Below are 16,480 nucleotides of genomic sequence, written 5' to 3'. Positions count from 1 at the left end.
TGGCCTCCGCCTCAGGCACTAGAAGGGCTCCAGTTGTAAGAAGCAACACCCAAGATGGGCAGAGCATCGCCCCCTGGTGGGCTTGCTGAGTGGATCCCGGTTGGGCGCATGCAGGAGTCTGTCTGACTGCCTCCCCGTTTCCAACTTCAGAGAAAAAAAAAAGTTAAACTGCTTACCCCATTAACCAACATTTTGGAACCCATCCTATAGGAAAAAAGCAAAAGCTATAAGAAAAATTATATAAACTAAAGTGTTCAGGGTATTATTTGTTTGTGCCTACCCTCCACTAGCCTAGAAGCTAAAGAGACATCTAGAGAGAAGGGAATGGTAAGATCAATTATGGGATAATATTTAGCTATTAAAATAACAAAAATTTATATAATAACATAGTACATTATTTATAGTACTGATAAAAAGAGACATGACACAAAAGTATATGTACAATAAGGTTACTATTATAACTTTCATATTAGAAATCTAAAAAGAAATATACAAAATATTATCTATGGTGTTTGAATTATGGTTGCCTCTATAGTTAATTATTACATTCAGAACTTATAAAAATTAATTAGATCTCAAAACAAATCTGTGGGTTTTCTTAACTATTGGACAATTGGTGAAAGCGTGAACCATTCATTTACACATGAATGACACTCTTTCACACATAATTGCATTAATAGCCATTTCTTCCTCATAATTGGTTTCAGGAGAATGAAATCTGACATTTTGGATGTCATGAAAAATGGACAAAAGAATGGTTATCTGACAAAATTGGTTCTTGTTTCATTTTTATTTCTTTCTCCTGGCAGCTGTCACTTCTAAGCTCCAGAGTCTTGCTACAGCTCTTTCTCTGTACCGATTTCCCAATGACAAAAAATGAACAGGCAACCGAGAACATGAACAGGCAACCGAGAACCTCGGTCGTGGCTCCTGGGTAGAGGAGAGGCTCCCTCTCTCTGGGATTCCTACACCACTGGCCGCCCCTTCCATCCAGACCCTCCTGCAGGATCAAACAAGGGATCCTCAGACTCTCTCGATTTCCATTACTTCCCAGAAATGACTCTGCAGCAAAATGAAGATCTTATAAAATCTAAATGGCGTTATCCTTAAAACAACTCCTAATTATTCTAGAATAATTTGGGGGGTCTGGAGTCTGCTGTCTCCCCCCAGCCTCACACTGACCATTGGCAATGTCTCCCCCTCTCATTTTCATCTTCTCCCTCCTCTTCCAATCTCTTTAATAAGGATGGAGAAGAACCTTCAATCACCAATCCTGAAGCAGCGGTTTATTAAATACTTGTTCTGAGGGGTAGGGGTGGGAGTATGGCAGAAGTTGATATTATTATTTGCACTTTCGTTCTTCTCGGCCCTCACTAAGTCTTTTGTGGTCCAGTTCAAATTCAGCTCCCGCCTTCCAAAACATCAGACTCCAAAGTACAATGAGATTCCATTTATATGCTTTTCCAAGTATAAAATTACTACATGTCCATGTAAAGCAGAAGAAATAAAATAAAAATAGAACATTCTATGAAAATTTAATAAGCCCACTGTCAGATCACTTCCTAGAATTCTTCCCAGGTGTAAAGAAAGCTTTTGTCCCTGTGATTACAACTCTAGATGTTGCAATAGAAAAAAAATGCTAATTCTAAATAAATAAAGTTTAAACTTTGCATGGCAAAGACTATCATGAGCAAAGACAAATGACAAACTGAGAGAAAAATATTTGAGCATATCTCATCAATAAAGGGCTACTAACCTTTATATAAAAAGGACATTTAAAAAATAAGGGAAAATAAGACCACAAGTCCTATAGAAAAGTAGGTAAAAGACAGGAGCAGACAGTCTACAAATGGTGATGTAAAAAATGACCCATAAACATAGTGAGATAAATACAGAATAAAACAACACTAAAATACTTCTCTCCCCATCAGATTGGCAAACACTCAACAACTTGGTAATCCACCCTTTTGGTGGAGCTGTGGTGAAACAGACACTCCCACACATACCAGGGGGCATGAAAAATGGCACCACTCCTGGGAAGGGGCATTTGGCACACACAGCAGAACAACACCTACGTTTACCATCTGACCTGGTGATCCCACTTCCACCACTTTATCTCAAAGATACATCCCCAACAACACAAAAACACACATCTGCATATATGTGTGAAGCATTATTTATAATTGCACAACTTTAGAATATGCTTCCATGTCCACAGGTGAGTGGCTAAATAATCTGTGGTACATACGTACATAATACACAGCTTAAACAAATAAAGGACTGAATGCAACATGGGACCTTGGATTGGGCCATGGAATACAAAAAGGACATGAAGTGGAAAAACTGGTAAAATCCAAATAAAATCTGCATTTTCATTAACAATATCATGTCGATGTCAGTCGCTCACGATGTTGATGACATGTGGACAATCTCTACAGCATGTTATTGAGGGGTTATTAAGTGAAGATACAAAGGAGCATATCAATGAAGGCTTGCGTGTAAGAATTAAAGAAAAATATATACATCTGCCTATTTTTACAACTTTGCCATAAGTTTTACATGATTCCCACTTGAAAAGTTTAATAGCAAAATGGAACACCCCCTACCTGTATCTTTCCTCTCACAAAGGTGGTGATATCGTTCTCATTCTCAAAGATGGACAGCGTCTGCAGCAGATTCTGTTCAAGCCATTCCCAGTGTTCGGTGATCTCTTTCCTGGAACCACCTGTACGAATGTAAGAATGATGATAATAAGTGTCGGAATTTAAAAGACACCTAAAAGGTCAGGCTCATGGCATCACTGCTCAATGCCATAAAATGCTTTTTCTCGTCTGGAGACAGGCAGAAGACACGTAAGGAAGTGAAAACCCAAGAGTAATAAGGACATTTGAGTCTTCACTTAATGTTCTCAATAGGTTCTGTGACTTTAAGTGAAATGATGTATCATGAAATCCATTTTAGCATAGGCTAATTGATATAAATCAGAGCTAAGTTCTTCCAGGATTTCATCAATGTTACAGTAACATTACTCCAGGACCTGCTGTATTGTGTTTTGGTCAAGTCTGACGAGGTGAGTCCAGAAACTTTCAGTTAGGACACTTTCAGATCAGAAGGCAGCAACACTTTCCTCATTCACTTTTCTGGATTGGGAGTGTAACACCCCCACCCCCAACCCCCTGTTCTCCTCCCAGAACCTGCTCCTCACAGGGTAAGGTAGATCTTGTTTAGGACACACAGTTACAGCAAGTTAAATTGTGACAGTACAAGAGTTTGGTATGCCACTGGAGACATGATGTAATCACCTCCTACAATGGGCAGAAAAGGATCCTCACACACTTCAATTATAAATGAGATGTGAAAACGGACTATCGCGAGGGAATAGCAGCCCGGCTCTCAAGAGCAGTTGCCTTGAAATGTAATGGAATGAGGTCATCCCCACAGCTGCCAACCAACTCACGGCACTTGGGCCAGTAATAAGAAGCATAAGTCTACTCGCCTGGCAACCTCCAAATCGAAACAACATTAGCCTGGTAGCATGTGGCACCAGCACTGTCTCTGCTCACAGCTGCTGGGCACAATGAGGAGGACACCCTCCACTGGGGCTGTGCAGACAAAGGGATAAATTCCTACCCCTTTTGTCCTGCTCTGGGACTATTAATGATCTTGCAGAAAAAGAGTGTCTTATACATCACCTGTCTATGATAGATGTAAATTATATAGATATCATATATATCATAGATAGAAAGTCATTGCAGAATTAAAGAATGCTTTTGTAATTCCACTGATTCACCCTTTAGGATGCTCCTTAGATTTCCAAGTTACCTTTTCATTGATTTCTTTAAAAGGTCCTGTCTTTGTTCTTTGTTATCAGCAATTCAATATATCTCAGAACCTTGGTCTGATTCCTGACAAAGAAAGGTGTCCGTGGTGACACTCAGTACTGTGGGAGCAGAACTGAAACTTCTTTGAGGATGGCAGGTAGGCTTGAGGGGTTTCAGACCCACTGTGTGAGGAGAGGCAGAACCCAACCCAAGTTCATATTTGTTTTTGTATTTTTCTGAAGTGAGACAGAGAGACAGGTGTCTCTCTGCCTCCCTGCTTCTCACTTCAGAAAAATGGAACTGCCTTTTGTCCCACTAGGGGGCGATACTCTGCCTATCTAGGGTGTTGCTCCATTGTGGATGGACTGAGCCATTCTAGTGCCTGAGGTGGAGGCCACGGAGGCATCCTCAGTGCCTGAGCCAACTTTGCTCCAATGGAGCCTTGGCTGCGGGAGGGGAAGAAAGAGACAGAGAGGAAGGAGAGGGAAGAGAGGAGAAGCAGATGGGCACTTCTCCTGTGTGCCCTGGCCGGGAATCAAACCCAGGACTTCCACATGCTGGGCTGACGCTCTACCACTGAGCCAAATGGCCAGGGCCCCCAGTTCGTATTTGTTTACATAAAGCCCGAACACCAAACTGGCCATGTGGAATGCTTGTGCAGCAGATGAAAAGCATATCTCCGAGTAGCGAGGCAGCCTCATGAAAACACGACTGTAGCTCTTCTGGGCCTTTTTCATGGCTCACTCATCCGGGATGACAGTCACCCACAGGTAAAAACAATCGGTGACTCGGTACTATGACGTCACGGCAAGAGCTGGAACTCGGGATACCTGATCCCCCTCCTTCTGCCACCAGCCAGTTGGGTGACTTTAAACATTTTGCTTAATTTCTCTCTTTCTCTCTCAAATTCTTTACATGTAAAATAGAGACAAATGAAGAACAAAACCAAATCCTTACCCATCTCAGAACAATGTGCTAAAAATGACAAGGAATAATGTCTACAGATACATTTCGGAAAGTAGAAAACACTTTTCAGATGCAAAGAATGCGGCCCATTTGGAATATTTAGGGAATGAGTCACTCTGGAGTTTGCCAGAGAGCTTTGAAACATTTTAGGCTTAAAAATTTTTAAATAGCCGTGGGAAAAATCTGTTTACTGACAAGGAAAGCTGCCGTATGCTTTCCAACTTTTTTGATGATTATTTAAAAAAATTTTAAAACATATTGCGCTCTACCTTGTCTTCACACTACTGCCACCAGCTATGAACGGCTGAGGTACACAGGTGAAGTCCCGTCGAGGGTAAGTGCCAGCCGTGCAGTTACCGTACTGGTTGATACTGTCAGATACATGCACCTGAGGACAGAGGCACTCCTGGGCACTCACAGGACCCATCAAGCCATGCAGTTACCGTACTGGTTGATACTGTCAGATACATGCACCTGAGGACAGAGGCACTCCTGGGCACTCACAGGACCCATCAGGCACAATTCCCAGATGCTGACTGTGCCCCTCCTCTGTCCCTGCCTATGCTGACCACAGATGTGCCTTCTAGAACTGGTTTCCACGTGTGCCCTGGGCTCAGCCGGACCGGTCTGGCTGCTACTGGTAACTCACCATGCTCTACCCTCCCCCAGGTCCTCACACTGGGTACTCGACTTCACAGTCCCTGTTCCAGTGGTGGTGGAATTCCACAATTCACTGTTCCTCAGTTATCCTGGATGGAAAAGCCCATCAGCGACAAGTTCTAGGGCAGAACAGGTGTGCCCTCAGCTTTACATATGCTGCCCTTCAGTTTCCTTCACGCACGGATTTATATAAGTACCCCCCCCCACACACACACACACACATACCCAGGGTAGAACAATAAATGCAGGCATGCACTCATTCAACAAATGTTTACCCACATCTCCCACTTTCATGGCATTGTGTGAAGGTTGACATGCCTGACCTTGTACTGAAGTTCAATTCTACTGTCCACACTGGTTTTCCCACCTGTCACCATCTTGTGGCCCCAGGACCTGGTGCTCCTCACCCTGCCCGGCCCACGGTCCTCATCTCCACGATCTCCGCCTTCCCCACCCAACACCAGCTGCACCATGAGCTCTTTTCTCTACTTCTCGCCGCCTGGGATAAAAATCCCCACCTCTCTGGCTTCGATTCCCACCACTGGTGCCCTCCTACCACAGCTGCTTGTGCTGTTTCTCTCCAGTTCCCCTTTCCTGTTGCTTCTCCCACACCTGTCAGTGTCACACGAAAAGACTGGCCGTTCAGAGTCATCACCAGCCACCCAGTGTCCCCGTGGGCAGGGCAGGGCAGGGACTGGGAATGCCAATCTCAGCGTCTTCAGGTCTTCAACTCTCAGAGCTTACTTGGGCCTTTGGGCCCATGCCTGGACGACCAGAGAGTCTTGGGAGGTTTCTCCTGGCCACATCCAGACCTAAGAGTCCAAAGTTCCAGAAGATGGGGTTCTAGATAAGGGAAGAATGTTGTGCTCCACTATATAAAATCATTCTCACCATACAGTATTTGAGGAAAGAAAATGACACACATGCCATCAGCCAATGGTAGTTTCAGGAACTATGGATTCCTATCTCTACCCATCAGATAGTTCCAGGGAGAGGGATGGAAATGTGCCTGGCATGCATATATTTACTGTGGAATGCACCGTATCTTCGGAACCCTTTCCTTAATGCACACAGAATAAGCGAGGACAGGTGTTCATGCTCCAGGCTCTGGGGACTGAGGTATGAGGACACCTGTGAAGCAGTGCTGACTGATTCCCTCTACCAGCGGACGAGACACATCTGAAGACTTCAAATGAGTACAAACTAGTCCTGAAAGCAGGCATCCATTTCTGTCCATGTCTTGCCCCAGAACAAAGGATCCACATTACGTCTCAGAATCACAGGGCTCATGTCCTGTTAACAGGCTGGGATGGTCACTTTGGGCGGACCAGCAAGGCTGGGCAGGACATGTGCTGGAATCCTAAGTGTTCCCTGTAAATGGTCTTTCATTCCCCCAGAAAAGAAGACGGTGCTGCCATATCTCAGGTCTTGGAACTCCTCTTTTGTTATTGCTTCAGGTGAGATAACAGGGAGCTTCTCATCCTGATTCCAGAAAGGGACTGGTTTACTTAACCTGATGTGTGAGCAAAATGTGTCAGGTGCTCGGAAGAGAAGGAAAGGGCTTGGCTGCGGCCCTGGAAGGGCCTCGTTTACAGAGAGCGGCAGCGGGAAGAAAGGCTGACCCGGCTGGGCGCTGAGCCGGAACAGCAGCACCAGCTGGCACTGGCTCCGAGAACCCTTCCAGAAGTCCACGTTACAGCGTCGGCTGGGCCACCGCTAAATCAACCCCTGATGGGCTTAAGGCTACTCAGAAATCAGTTCTGGAAAAATGAGGTATCCAAATATCATTTGGAGTTTTGTTGTGTGTGTTTTTTTTAAGAATATTAGCCACAGGTCCTGAGCATATTTCTGGGCAAAATTTCAACATTACCTAAGATGATTAAAAAAACAAAAACTAAACCATCCTAAGTTCTATTTGTCACCTAGTTTGAAATGAATCTTAAATCACACAAAGTCTGCACGGAAGAAAAAGGAAGAAGCACTGAGGTGGACCCACAGCCGGATTCCACCATATCCGGCCGCAGAGGATTAAGAACAAAGGTAGGTAAGGCAACCCTGACAGATACTCGGTGGACAGTTCTTTGTGCTGCATGAGTTGTAACACGTTTTGGTTCTGAGACCGCAGCACTAACTTACAAACCTGAGTTCCAGGACAACAGAGATGGCAAATTCTCATGGATCAAGCCCGTGTGCGTGCACGTGTGGGCACGTGTCCGTGGGCACAGGAAAGAAGGAAAGCCACTCATGACACAGCAAGACGCAAAATCCAGCAAAACCAACTTACCAAACTTCCTGGGGATTAAAAGGCAACCAACCCAGTTATTTCCAGGTATCAGGGCAGGTTCGTGGGACCCCAGAGCTGATCCGGTCCTCAAATGAACTTCCCTTGAAGCCACTTACATAAAGGAAACCAATGGGAGGAAATGCCTATTCTATGGCCTTACCCCAAAACAACCTTAGCCACAAAGATAGTTTTTAAATTTAAACACTAAATGAAGGCAAGTGTAAGACCCAATCCACTAGAGTAACATCTACTGTCCCGGTAGTATTTACAAAGCCACCTTGTATTCTCTACACCCAGAACAATGACAAACTTGTATATGGACAGGGCAGGAGATAAAACCCCAAAGTAAGGTAGATGATTTAAAAACACTTTTAGAAACAAAAAAGAAGATGTGTTTTAAATATTTGAATTAAATTTATTTAAATGTAATTAAAGCTATAATTATAAACAGGTTAAAGATAAGGATCATAACAATGTTATCCATTACTTATTTATAATTATCAAGACCAGACACCAAGCTTTAACTTTATACACATTATTGATAAGGAGCCTGGTTATCTTTATACACATTATTGATAAGGAGCCTGGTTATCAGGAAGACCATATTATATAATGGTTCAGACCACAGACTTTGTCAAGGAAGTGCATCTGGTTTCAAGTCCCCACCATGCCACATACTACATTGTGACTGTGGGTAAGTTAAGTTAGCCTCTCTGTTCTTCAGATTCCTCATCTGTAATACGGAGGTAACATCACCTACCACATGGGTCTATGCTGGGGTTAAAAGAAAATAACACATGTAAAATCTTTAGCCTGGGCCTAGAACACACAGAACACTGAATGAACAGACACTTTTGTTATCATCATCGTAGGCAACAAGAACACAACGATCGCATCCTGACGTGAGACACAAGAGGTACCTCCCACTGCCAAGGACAGGACACCAAGATATCAGCTGTGTAACTGCTGCCCTGCGCACACACAGTCCGCAGCTGGCCTGGCCCTAGCACGACGGGGTCGGGACAGCAAACATACTAGCTAATGAGGAAGGCATGGCTACAGCTCCCTGTGTAAGTAACTATTATAAGCTTCTTACATAACTCTGCTTATAATCTCTTGCAGGTCATACCCGTATGCATATAGCTTTACAGTCACTTTGAGAAAAGAGAGGCCCAGGTAACTCATCCAACGTTGGCAGTAAGAGTCAGCGGGTAATGTCCTTATTCTACTCAAGCGCCAAGGTCTTTCCCTATCCTGAAGGAGAGAATGCAAATGGCTATCATTTTACAGGGAAGTCGGTCTAGAAACACTAAAAGCCTTACATACCTGTGTTGACTCACACACCTAATCCTATAAATGTATCCTAAGGTGATAATTAAGGGAATGTGAAAGATTTTGTTCAGAGGATATTCACTAAGGTTGTTCAAAATGCAGATACCACTAGGGGGGAAAATCCTAGATTTCTAACAATAGCATAGCATAAATTATGTTGTATACACAATAAAATATTATCTATTAAAATTGACATTATAGAAATATATTTTATTGACATGGAAAGTCTGTAATATGTATAGACACATTTTATATAATATAAAGTCTCAAATGTGATTTGTGATATAATATTATTGTTTTTTAAGTTTAAGTTTTTATTCTTTTTACTTGTCTATATTTTCTAATTTTCTGCTAAGAATATGTATTGCTTAAAGAGAAAAGGCAAGTTCTTTTTTTTTTTTCTTTTAATCATCTCTCTAAAGCACGGGTAGTCAACCTTTCTATACCTACCGCCCATTTTTGTATCTGTGTTAGTAGTAAAATTTTCTAACCACCCACCGGTTCCGCAGTAATGGTGATTTATAAAGTAGGGAAGTAACTTTACTTTATAAAATTTATAAAGCAGAGTTACAGCAAGTTAAAGCATATAATAATAATTACTTACCAAGTACTTTATGTCAGATTTTTGCTAAGTTTGGCAGAATAAATCTCTATAAAACAACTTACTATAGTTAAATCTATCTTTTTATTTATACTTTGGTTGCTCCGCTACCGCCCACCATGAAAGCTGGAATGCCCACTAGTGGGCGGTAGGGACCAGGTTGACTACCACTGCAAAGGATCCAAGACTAGTTCTTGAGGTCCACAAACCAGGAAAGGATGGTCAAATACTGACCATTTTCACATTCCTGTATCTCATGTGGAAGGCATCTTTGCCACCCGACATTCTCTCTAGCTACTGTAGGGAAACAGCAGATGCAGAATGAATTGACAATCTTCAGTTAAATCCTGGGCCTGACCAGCTGCTGAGTAAAAGAATGTTGAACCCTAAAAACCAGCTTGTTGCTGCTTAAAAAGTTCCGGGCTGGTTGGGGGGGGGGGCGGGGAGGCTGAGGAAGGCATGGCCGAGAACCTGGTCGCAGCCTGTACTCCCTGGCTGTGCCTAGCGATGTGAACCAGACAGTTCTGGTAGTCTATTATATTAAGAGTGTTGAACAAGGTGGTGGCTAACACATCTTACTGTTCAAAAACAAATGAGCGGCCCTGGCCGGTTGGCTCAGTGGTAGAGCGTCGGCCTAGCGTGCGGAGGACCCGGGTTCGATTCCTGGCCAGGGCACACAGGAGAAGCGCCCATTTGCTTCTCCACCCCTCCGCCGCGCCTTCCTCTCTGTCTCTCTCTTTCCCTCCTGCAGCCAAGGCTCCATTGGAGCAAAGATGGCCTGGGCGCTGGGGATGGCTCTGTGGCCTCTGCCTCAGGTGCTAGAGTGGCTCTGGTCGCAACATGGCGACGCCCCGGAGGGGCAGAGCATCGCCCCCTGGTGGGCAGAGCATCGCCCCTGGTGGGCGTGCAGGGTGGATCCCGGTCGGGCGCATGCGGGAGTCTGTCTGACTGTCTCTCCCTGTTTCCAGCTTCAGAAAAATGCAAACAAACAAACAAACAAACAAACAAATGAGCATCTTGGCCCAGAGAAGATTCTGGGTGGTAAAGAAAGGGGGGAATGAAATCAATGTGCAGCTGAATCAGCGCTATTCAGGGCTGTGCTGTCAGTGAGGGGCCCAGCAGACACATCCTCTTCATCCCATTTCCTTCCCAGGGCTGCTGGAAGGTCAAGAGTATCCAAAGGGAAGTGTCAACAGCTCCCTTTGTCCTTCTGTTTATGACTCTTTCCCCCAGTTATCCTATAGAACCTCTTTAGATAATATCTTTGTGATTACCTGAATTTCTGTGTCCACATTCTCACGGAGGCTGTATAATAATGTGACAGAGACAGAGAGACAGAAAGAGGGACAGATAGGGACAGACAGACAAGAAGGAAGAGAGATAAGAAGCATCAATTCTTCATTGCGGCACCTTAGTTGTTCATTAATTTCTCATATGTGCCTTGACCAGGGGGCTACAGCAGAGTAAGTGACCCCTTGCTTAAGCCAGCAACTTTATGTTCAAGCCAACGACCTTGGGCTTCAAGTCAGCAATCTCTGGGTTCAAGCCAGTGACCATGGGGTCATGTCTATGAGTCCAGCTTAAGCCAGCAACCCCATGCTCAAGCTAGATGAGCCCGCACTCAAGCTGGTGACCTCGGGGTTTTGAACCTGGGTCCTCTGAATCCCAGTCCGACACTCTATCCACTGCACCACCACCTGGTCAGGCTGCATAACAATTCTTACTGTTAGAACCTTCGAGTTCTCCTAGTGGGGGCAGCCAAATGGGCTCTTTTCACGTAAGTCCCCTGAAGGCCAAGGAGAGCAAAGAACTGGGTGGGCTCTCTCCCGCCTCTGCCTCTGGGACATCAAGGCCACAATGCCAGCTGTTGGGGGGAGACCTACTGCTGTTTGGTTCCTGGTGAACCTCATTCTCCAGGTGCAAAGTCATCAGTCAACTGCCTCTGGGCAGAGAGGTGGAACTATCCCAGTATAACCAGCTCAACAAAATGGACAGATTCCCACAGTACAAATTCCTTTATGTTCTTTACAGTGAAAAGTGTCATTTATTGCGCAGGCTACTGAGCAAAATACGATTCAGCAGGCTAGAGCTGATGGCACAATGGCCTAGCAGCCAAAGAGAAGACTGACTTAATTTTTGTGTAGCAGTGAAGAAAAGAGTCATTACAAGGAAGGTTTTTGGTTCCCCTTCCTAATTAAAGGTCTCAATGCCAAGGAAATGCAAAAAAAAAAAAAGCAACTTTTTCTTTTTTTTTTTTTTTTTTTATAATTTTATTTTTTTAATGGGGTGACATCAATAAATCAGGATACATATATTCAAAAATAACAAGTCCAGGTTATCTTGTCGTTCAATTATGTTGCATACCCACCACCCAAAGTCAGATTGTCCTCTGTCACCTTCTATCTTGTTTTCTTTGTGCCCCTCCCCACCCCCTATCCCTCTCCCATTCCCCCCTCCCCCCCGTAACCACCACACTCTTATCAATGTCTCTTAGTTTCACTATTATGTCCCACCTACGTATGGAATAATACAGTTCCTGTTTTTTTCTGATTTACTTATTTCGCTTCGTATCATGTTATCAAGATCCCACCATTTTGCTGTAAATGATTCGATGCCATCATTTCTTATGGCTGAGTAGTATTCCATAGTGTATATGTGCCACATCTTCTTTATCCAGTCATCTATTGATGGGCTTTTTGGTTGTTTCCATGTCCTGGCCACTGTGAACAATGCTGCAATGAACATGGGGCTGCATGTGTCTTTACGTATCAATGTTTCTGAGTTTTGGGGATATATACCCAGTAGAGGGATTGCTGGGTCATAAGGTAGTTCTATTTTCAGTTTTTTGAGGAACCACCATACTTTCTTCCATAATGGTTGTACTACTTTACATTCCCACCAACAGTGTATGAGGGTTCCTTTTTCTCCACAGCCTCTCCAACATTTGCTATTACCTGACTTGCTAATAACAGCTAATCAAACAGGTGTGAGGGGGTATCTCATTGCCGTTTTGATTTGCATTTCTCTAATAACTAAAGAAGATGAGCATCTTTTCATATATCTGTTGGCCATTTGTATTTCTTCCTGGGAGAAGTGTCTATTCATATCCTCTTCCCATTTTTTTATTGGATTGTTTGTTTGTTTGTTTGTTGTTGAGTTTTATGAGTTCTTTGTATATTTTGGATATTAGGCCTTTATCTGAGCTGTTGTTTGAAAATATCATTTCCCATTTAGTTGGCTTTCTGTTTATTTTGTTATCAGTTTCTCTTGCTGAGCAAAAACTTCTTAGTCTGATGTAGTCCCATTCATTAATTTTTGCCTTCACTTCTCTTGCCATTGGAGTCAAATTCATAAAATGCTCTTTAAAACCCAGGTCCATGAGTTGAGTACCTATGTCTTCTTCTATGTACTTAATTGTTTCAGGTCTTATGTTTAGATCTTTGATCCATTTTGAGTTAATTTTAGTATAGGGGGACAAACTGTAGTCCAGTTTCATTCTTTTGCATGTGGCTTTCCAGTTTTCCCAGCACCATTTATTGAAGAGGCTTTCTTTTCTCCATTGTATGTTCTTGGCACCTTTATCAAAAATTATTTGACTATATATATGTGGTTTTATTTCTGGACTTTCTATTCTGTTCCATTGGTCTGAGTGTCTATTTTTCTGCCAATACCATGCTGTTTTGATTGTCGTGGCCCTATAATAGAGTTTGAAGTCAGGTATTGTTATGCCCCCAGCTTCATTCTTTTTCTTTAGGATTGCTTTGGCTATTTGGGGTTTTTTATAGTTCCATATAAATCTGATGATTTTTTGCTCTATTTCTTTAAAAAATGTCATTGGAAGTTTGATGGGAATTGCATTAAATTTGTATATTGCTTTGGGTAATATAGCCATCTTGATTATATTTATTCTTCCTAGCCAAGAACAAGGTATATTCTTCCATCTCATTATATCTTTTTTGATTTCCCTTAACAATGGTTTATAGTTTTCATTATATAAGTCCTTTACATTCTTTGTTATGTTTATTCCTAAGTATTTTATTTTTTTTTGTTGCAATCGTGAAGGGGATTATTCTTTTGAGTTCCTTCTCAGTTGTTTCATTGTTGGCATATAGAAAGGCTATTGACTTCTGTATGTTAATTTTGTATCCTGCGACCTTACTGTATTGGCTTATTGTTTCTAGTAGTCTTTTTGTGGATTCTTTGGGGTTTTCGATGTATAGGATCATATCATCTGCAAAAAGTGATACCTTTACTTCTTCTTTTCCGATATGGATGCCTTTTATTTCTTTGTCTTGTCTGATTGCTCTGGCTAGAACCTCTAGTACCACATTAAATAAGAGTGGAGAGAGTGGACAACCCTGTCTTGTTCCTGATTTAAGGGGGAAAGCCTTCAGTTTAGTGCCATTTAATATGATGTTAGCTGATGGTTTATCATATATGGCCTTTATCATGTTGAGATATTTTCCTTCTATACCCATTTTGTTGAGAGTCTTAAACATAAAATTGTGTTGTATTTTATCGAAAGCCTTTTCTGCGTCTATTGATAAGATCATGTGGTTTTTGTTCTTTGTTTTGTTGATATGGTGTATTATGTTAACCGTTTTACGTATGTTGAACCATCCTTGAGATTCTGGGATGAATCCCACTTGATCATGATGTATTATTTTTTTAATATGTTGTTGTATTTGATTTGCTAGTATTTTGTTTAGTATTTTAGCATCTGTATTCATTAGAGATATTGGTCTGTAGTTTTCTTTTTTTGTGCCATCCTTGCCTGGTTTTGGTATGAGGGTTATGTTGGCCTCATAAAATGTGTTTGGAAGTATTGCTTCTTCTTCAATTTTTTGGAAGACTTTGAGTAGAATAGGAACCAAGTCTTCTTTGAATGTTTGATAAAATTCGCTGGTATAGCCGTCAGGGTCTGGACTTTTATTTTTGGGGAGGTTTTTAATGGTTTTTTCTATTTCTTCTCTACTGATAGGTCTGTTTAGGCTTTCTGCTTCTTCTTGACTCAGTCTAGGAAGGTTGTATTTTTCTAGGAATTTATCCATTTCTTCTAGGTTGTTGAATTTAGTGGCATAAAGTTTTTCATAGTATTCTATAATAATTCTTTGTATATCTACGGTGTCCGTGGTGATTTCTCCTCTTTCATTTTGGATTTTGTTTATATGAGTTCTTTCTCTTTTTTCCTTGGTAAGTCTTGCCAAGGGTTTGTCAATTTTGTTGATCTTTTCAAAGAACCAGCTCCTTGTTCTATTAATTTTTTCTATAGTTTTTCTGTTCTCTAATTCATTTATTTCTGCTCTGATTTTTATTATCTCCTTTCTTCGGCTGGTTTTGGGTTGTCTCTGTTCTTCTTTTTCTAGTTCCTTAAGGTGGGAAGTTAAGTGGTTAAAAGCAACTTTTTCAAATTAATCTGGACACAGACTGTTAGGAGGTAATAAGAAAGCAGCAGAGGAAACCGACATTTCACCAAATAACTTGCTTTTCCCCCACTCCGTTTCAGTATGGCTCATATTGCCAAGGGCGAGGTGATCATTCTACTGGCAGCAAGTTAGACTAGGTCCAAAAGATTCTTCCTCTCGCCTAATTCCATGTGGCTCAGGTCTAAGGCAAATCACACGGCTAGGAGTCTCCACTAAGACTACTGCTCTTCTATAAAAAGCAGTCCCGATGAAGACATTGATTCCAGACCAGGCGTGGCCAACAGACAGCCTGCAGGCCGGATCTGGCCCGCATAATGAGTTTATACGGCCCATGATTAAATCTTTAATATTCTCTACTACTTTAAAATCTCAGCTACTCAGAAGCGGAAAGCGTCTTTGATTATTGAAAATCGAGATATTTAAGAAGACAGTGATACGCAGAAAAGAATTCCGCATGTGACTAATCTAGGGTTAACTTCCAATAATTGGTCGAATGGATTCGTGATACTTTATTTTTTAAAGATTTTATTTATTGCCTGACCAGGTGATGGCGCAGTGGATAGAGCGTCGGACTGGGCTGTGGAGGACCCAGATTCGAGACCCCGAGATCACCAGCTTGAGCGCGGGGTTCATCTGGTTTGAGCAAAAAGCCCACCAGCTTGAACCCAAGGTCACTGGCTCCAGCAAGGGGTTACTTGGTCTGCTGAAGGCCCGCGGTCAAGGCACATATGAGAAAGTAATCAATGAACAACTAAGGTGTTGCAACGCGTGCAATGAAAAACTAATGATTTATGCTTCTCATCTCTCTCTGTTCCTGTCTGTCTGTCCCTGTCTATCCCTCTCTCTGATTCACTCTCTCTCTGTAAAAAAAAAAAAAAAAATTAAAAAGATTTTATTTATTCATTTTAGAGAAGGGGAGAGAGAGAGGAGGGGGAGGAGCAGTAAGCATCAACTCCCATATGTGCCTTGACTGGGCAAGCCCAGGGTTTCGAACCGACGACCTCAGCATTTCAGGTCGACGCTTTATCCACTGCGCCACCAAAAGTCAGGCGTGATACTTTTGCACTCATCTGAACTCGATATGAACTATTTAATGTTTAGCGGTGATGTGAAACCCACATTCTTTTAGACGGAGTTTGCCAGTGTGCACCCAAGGTCAAACAATTCATTATTTTTGTGGCCAAGTGTGCTGAATCAAGTGGCATTGTAGTGTAGGCAATAGCTACAGTTGATAACTGAAAACATGTCCAGGCTGTTTGTAAAACAAAATAATTGTTTTATTTGCGATATAACCCCTTCAAGCTCATTCTATTAATTAAATATTGTTTTGATTGATTGCGATACAGTTTGGATATTTATATGGTATATAGTTATATTTTTATTAAAATAT

General features: G+C 42.2%; 1 protein-coding gene across 1 annotated transcript in view; it reads right to left on the bottom strand.

Moving 5' to 3' along the window:
• Positions 1–16,480, bottom strand: part of TBC1D9 (TBC1 domain family member 9) — a 102,181-nt gene that overhangs the window by 46,160 nt on the left and 39,541 nt on the right. Inside the window, exon 3 of the mRNA XM_066233031.1 lies at positions 2,607–2,725. Coding sequence (XP_066089128.1) covers positions 2,607–2,725 — 119 coding nt within the window. The remainder of the gene's footprint in view (positions 1–2,606; positions 2,726–16,480) is intronic.

This window comes from Saccopteryx bilineata, chromosome 1 (assembly GCF_036850765.1).
Source record: "Saccopteryx bilineata isolate mSacBil1 chromosome 1, mSacBil1_pri_phased_curated, whole genome shotgun sequence".
Taxonomy (NCBI): Eukaryota; Metazoa; Chordata; class Mammalia; order Chiroptera; family Emballonuridae; genus Saccopteryx; species Saccopteryx bilineata.
Note: the sequence above shows the minus strand (reverse complement) of the source record. Positions and strands in the feature narration are given on the sequence as shown.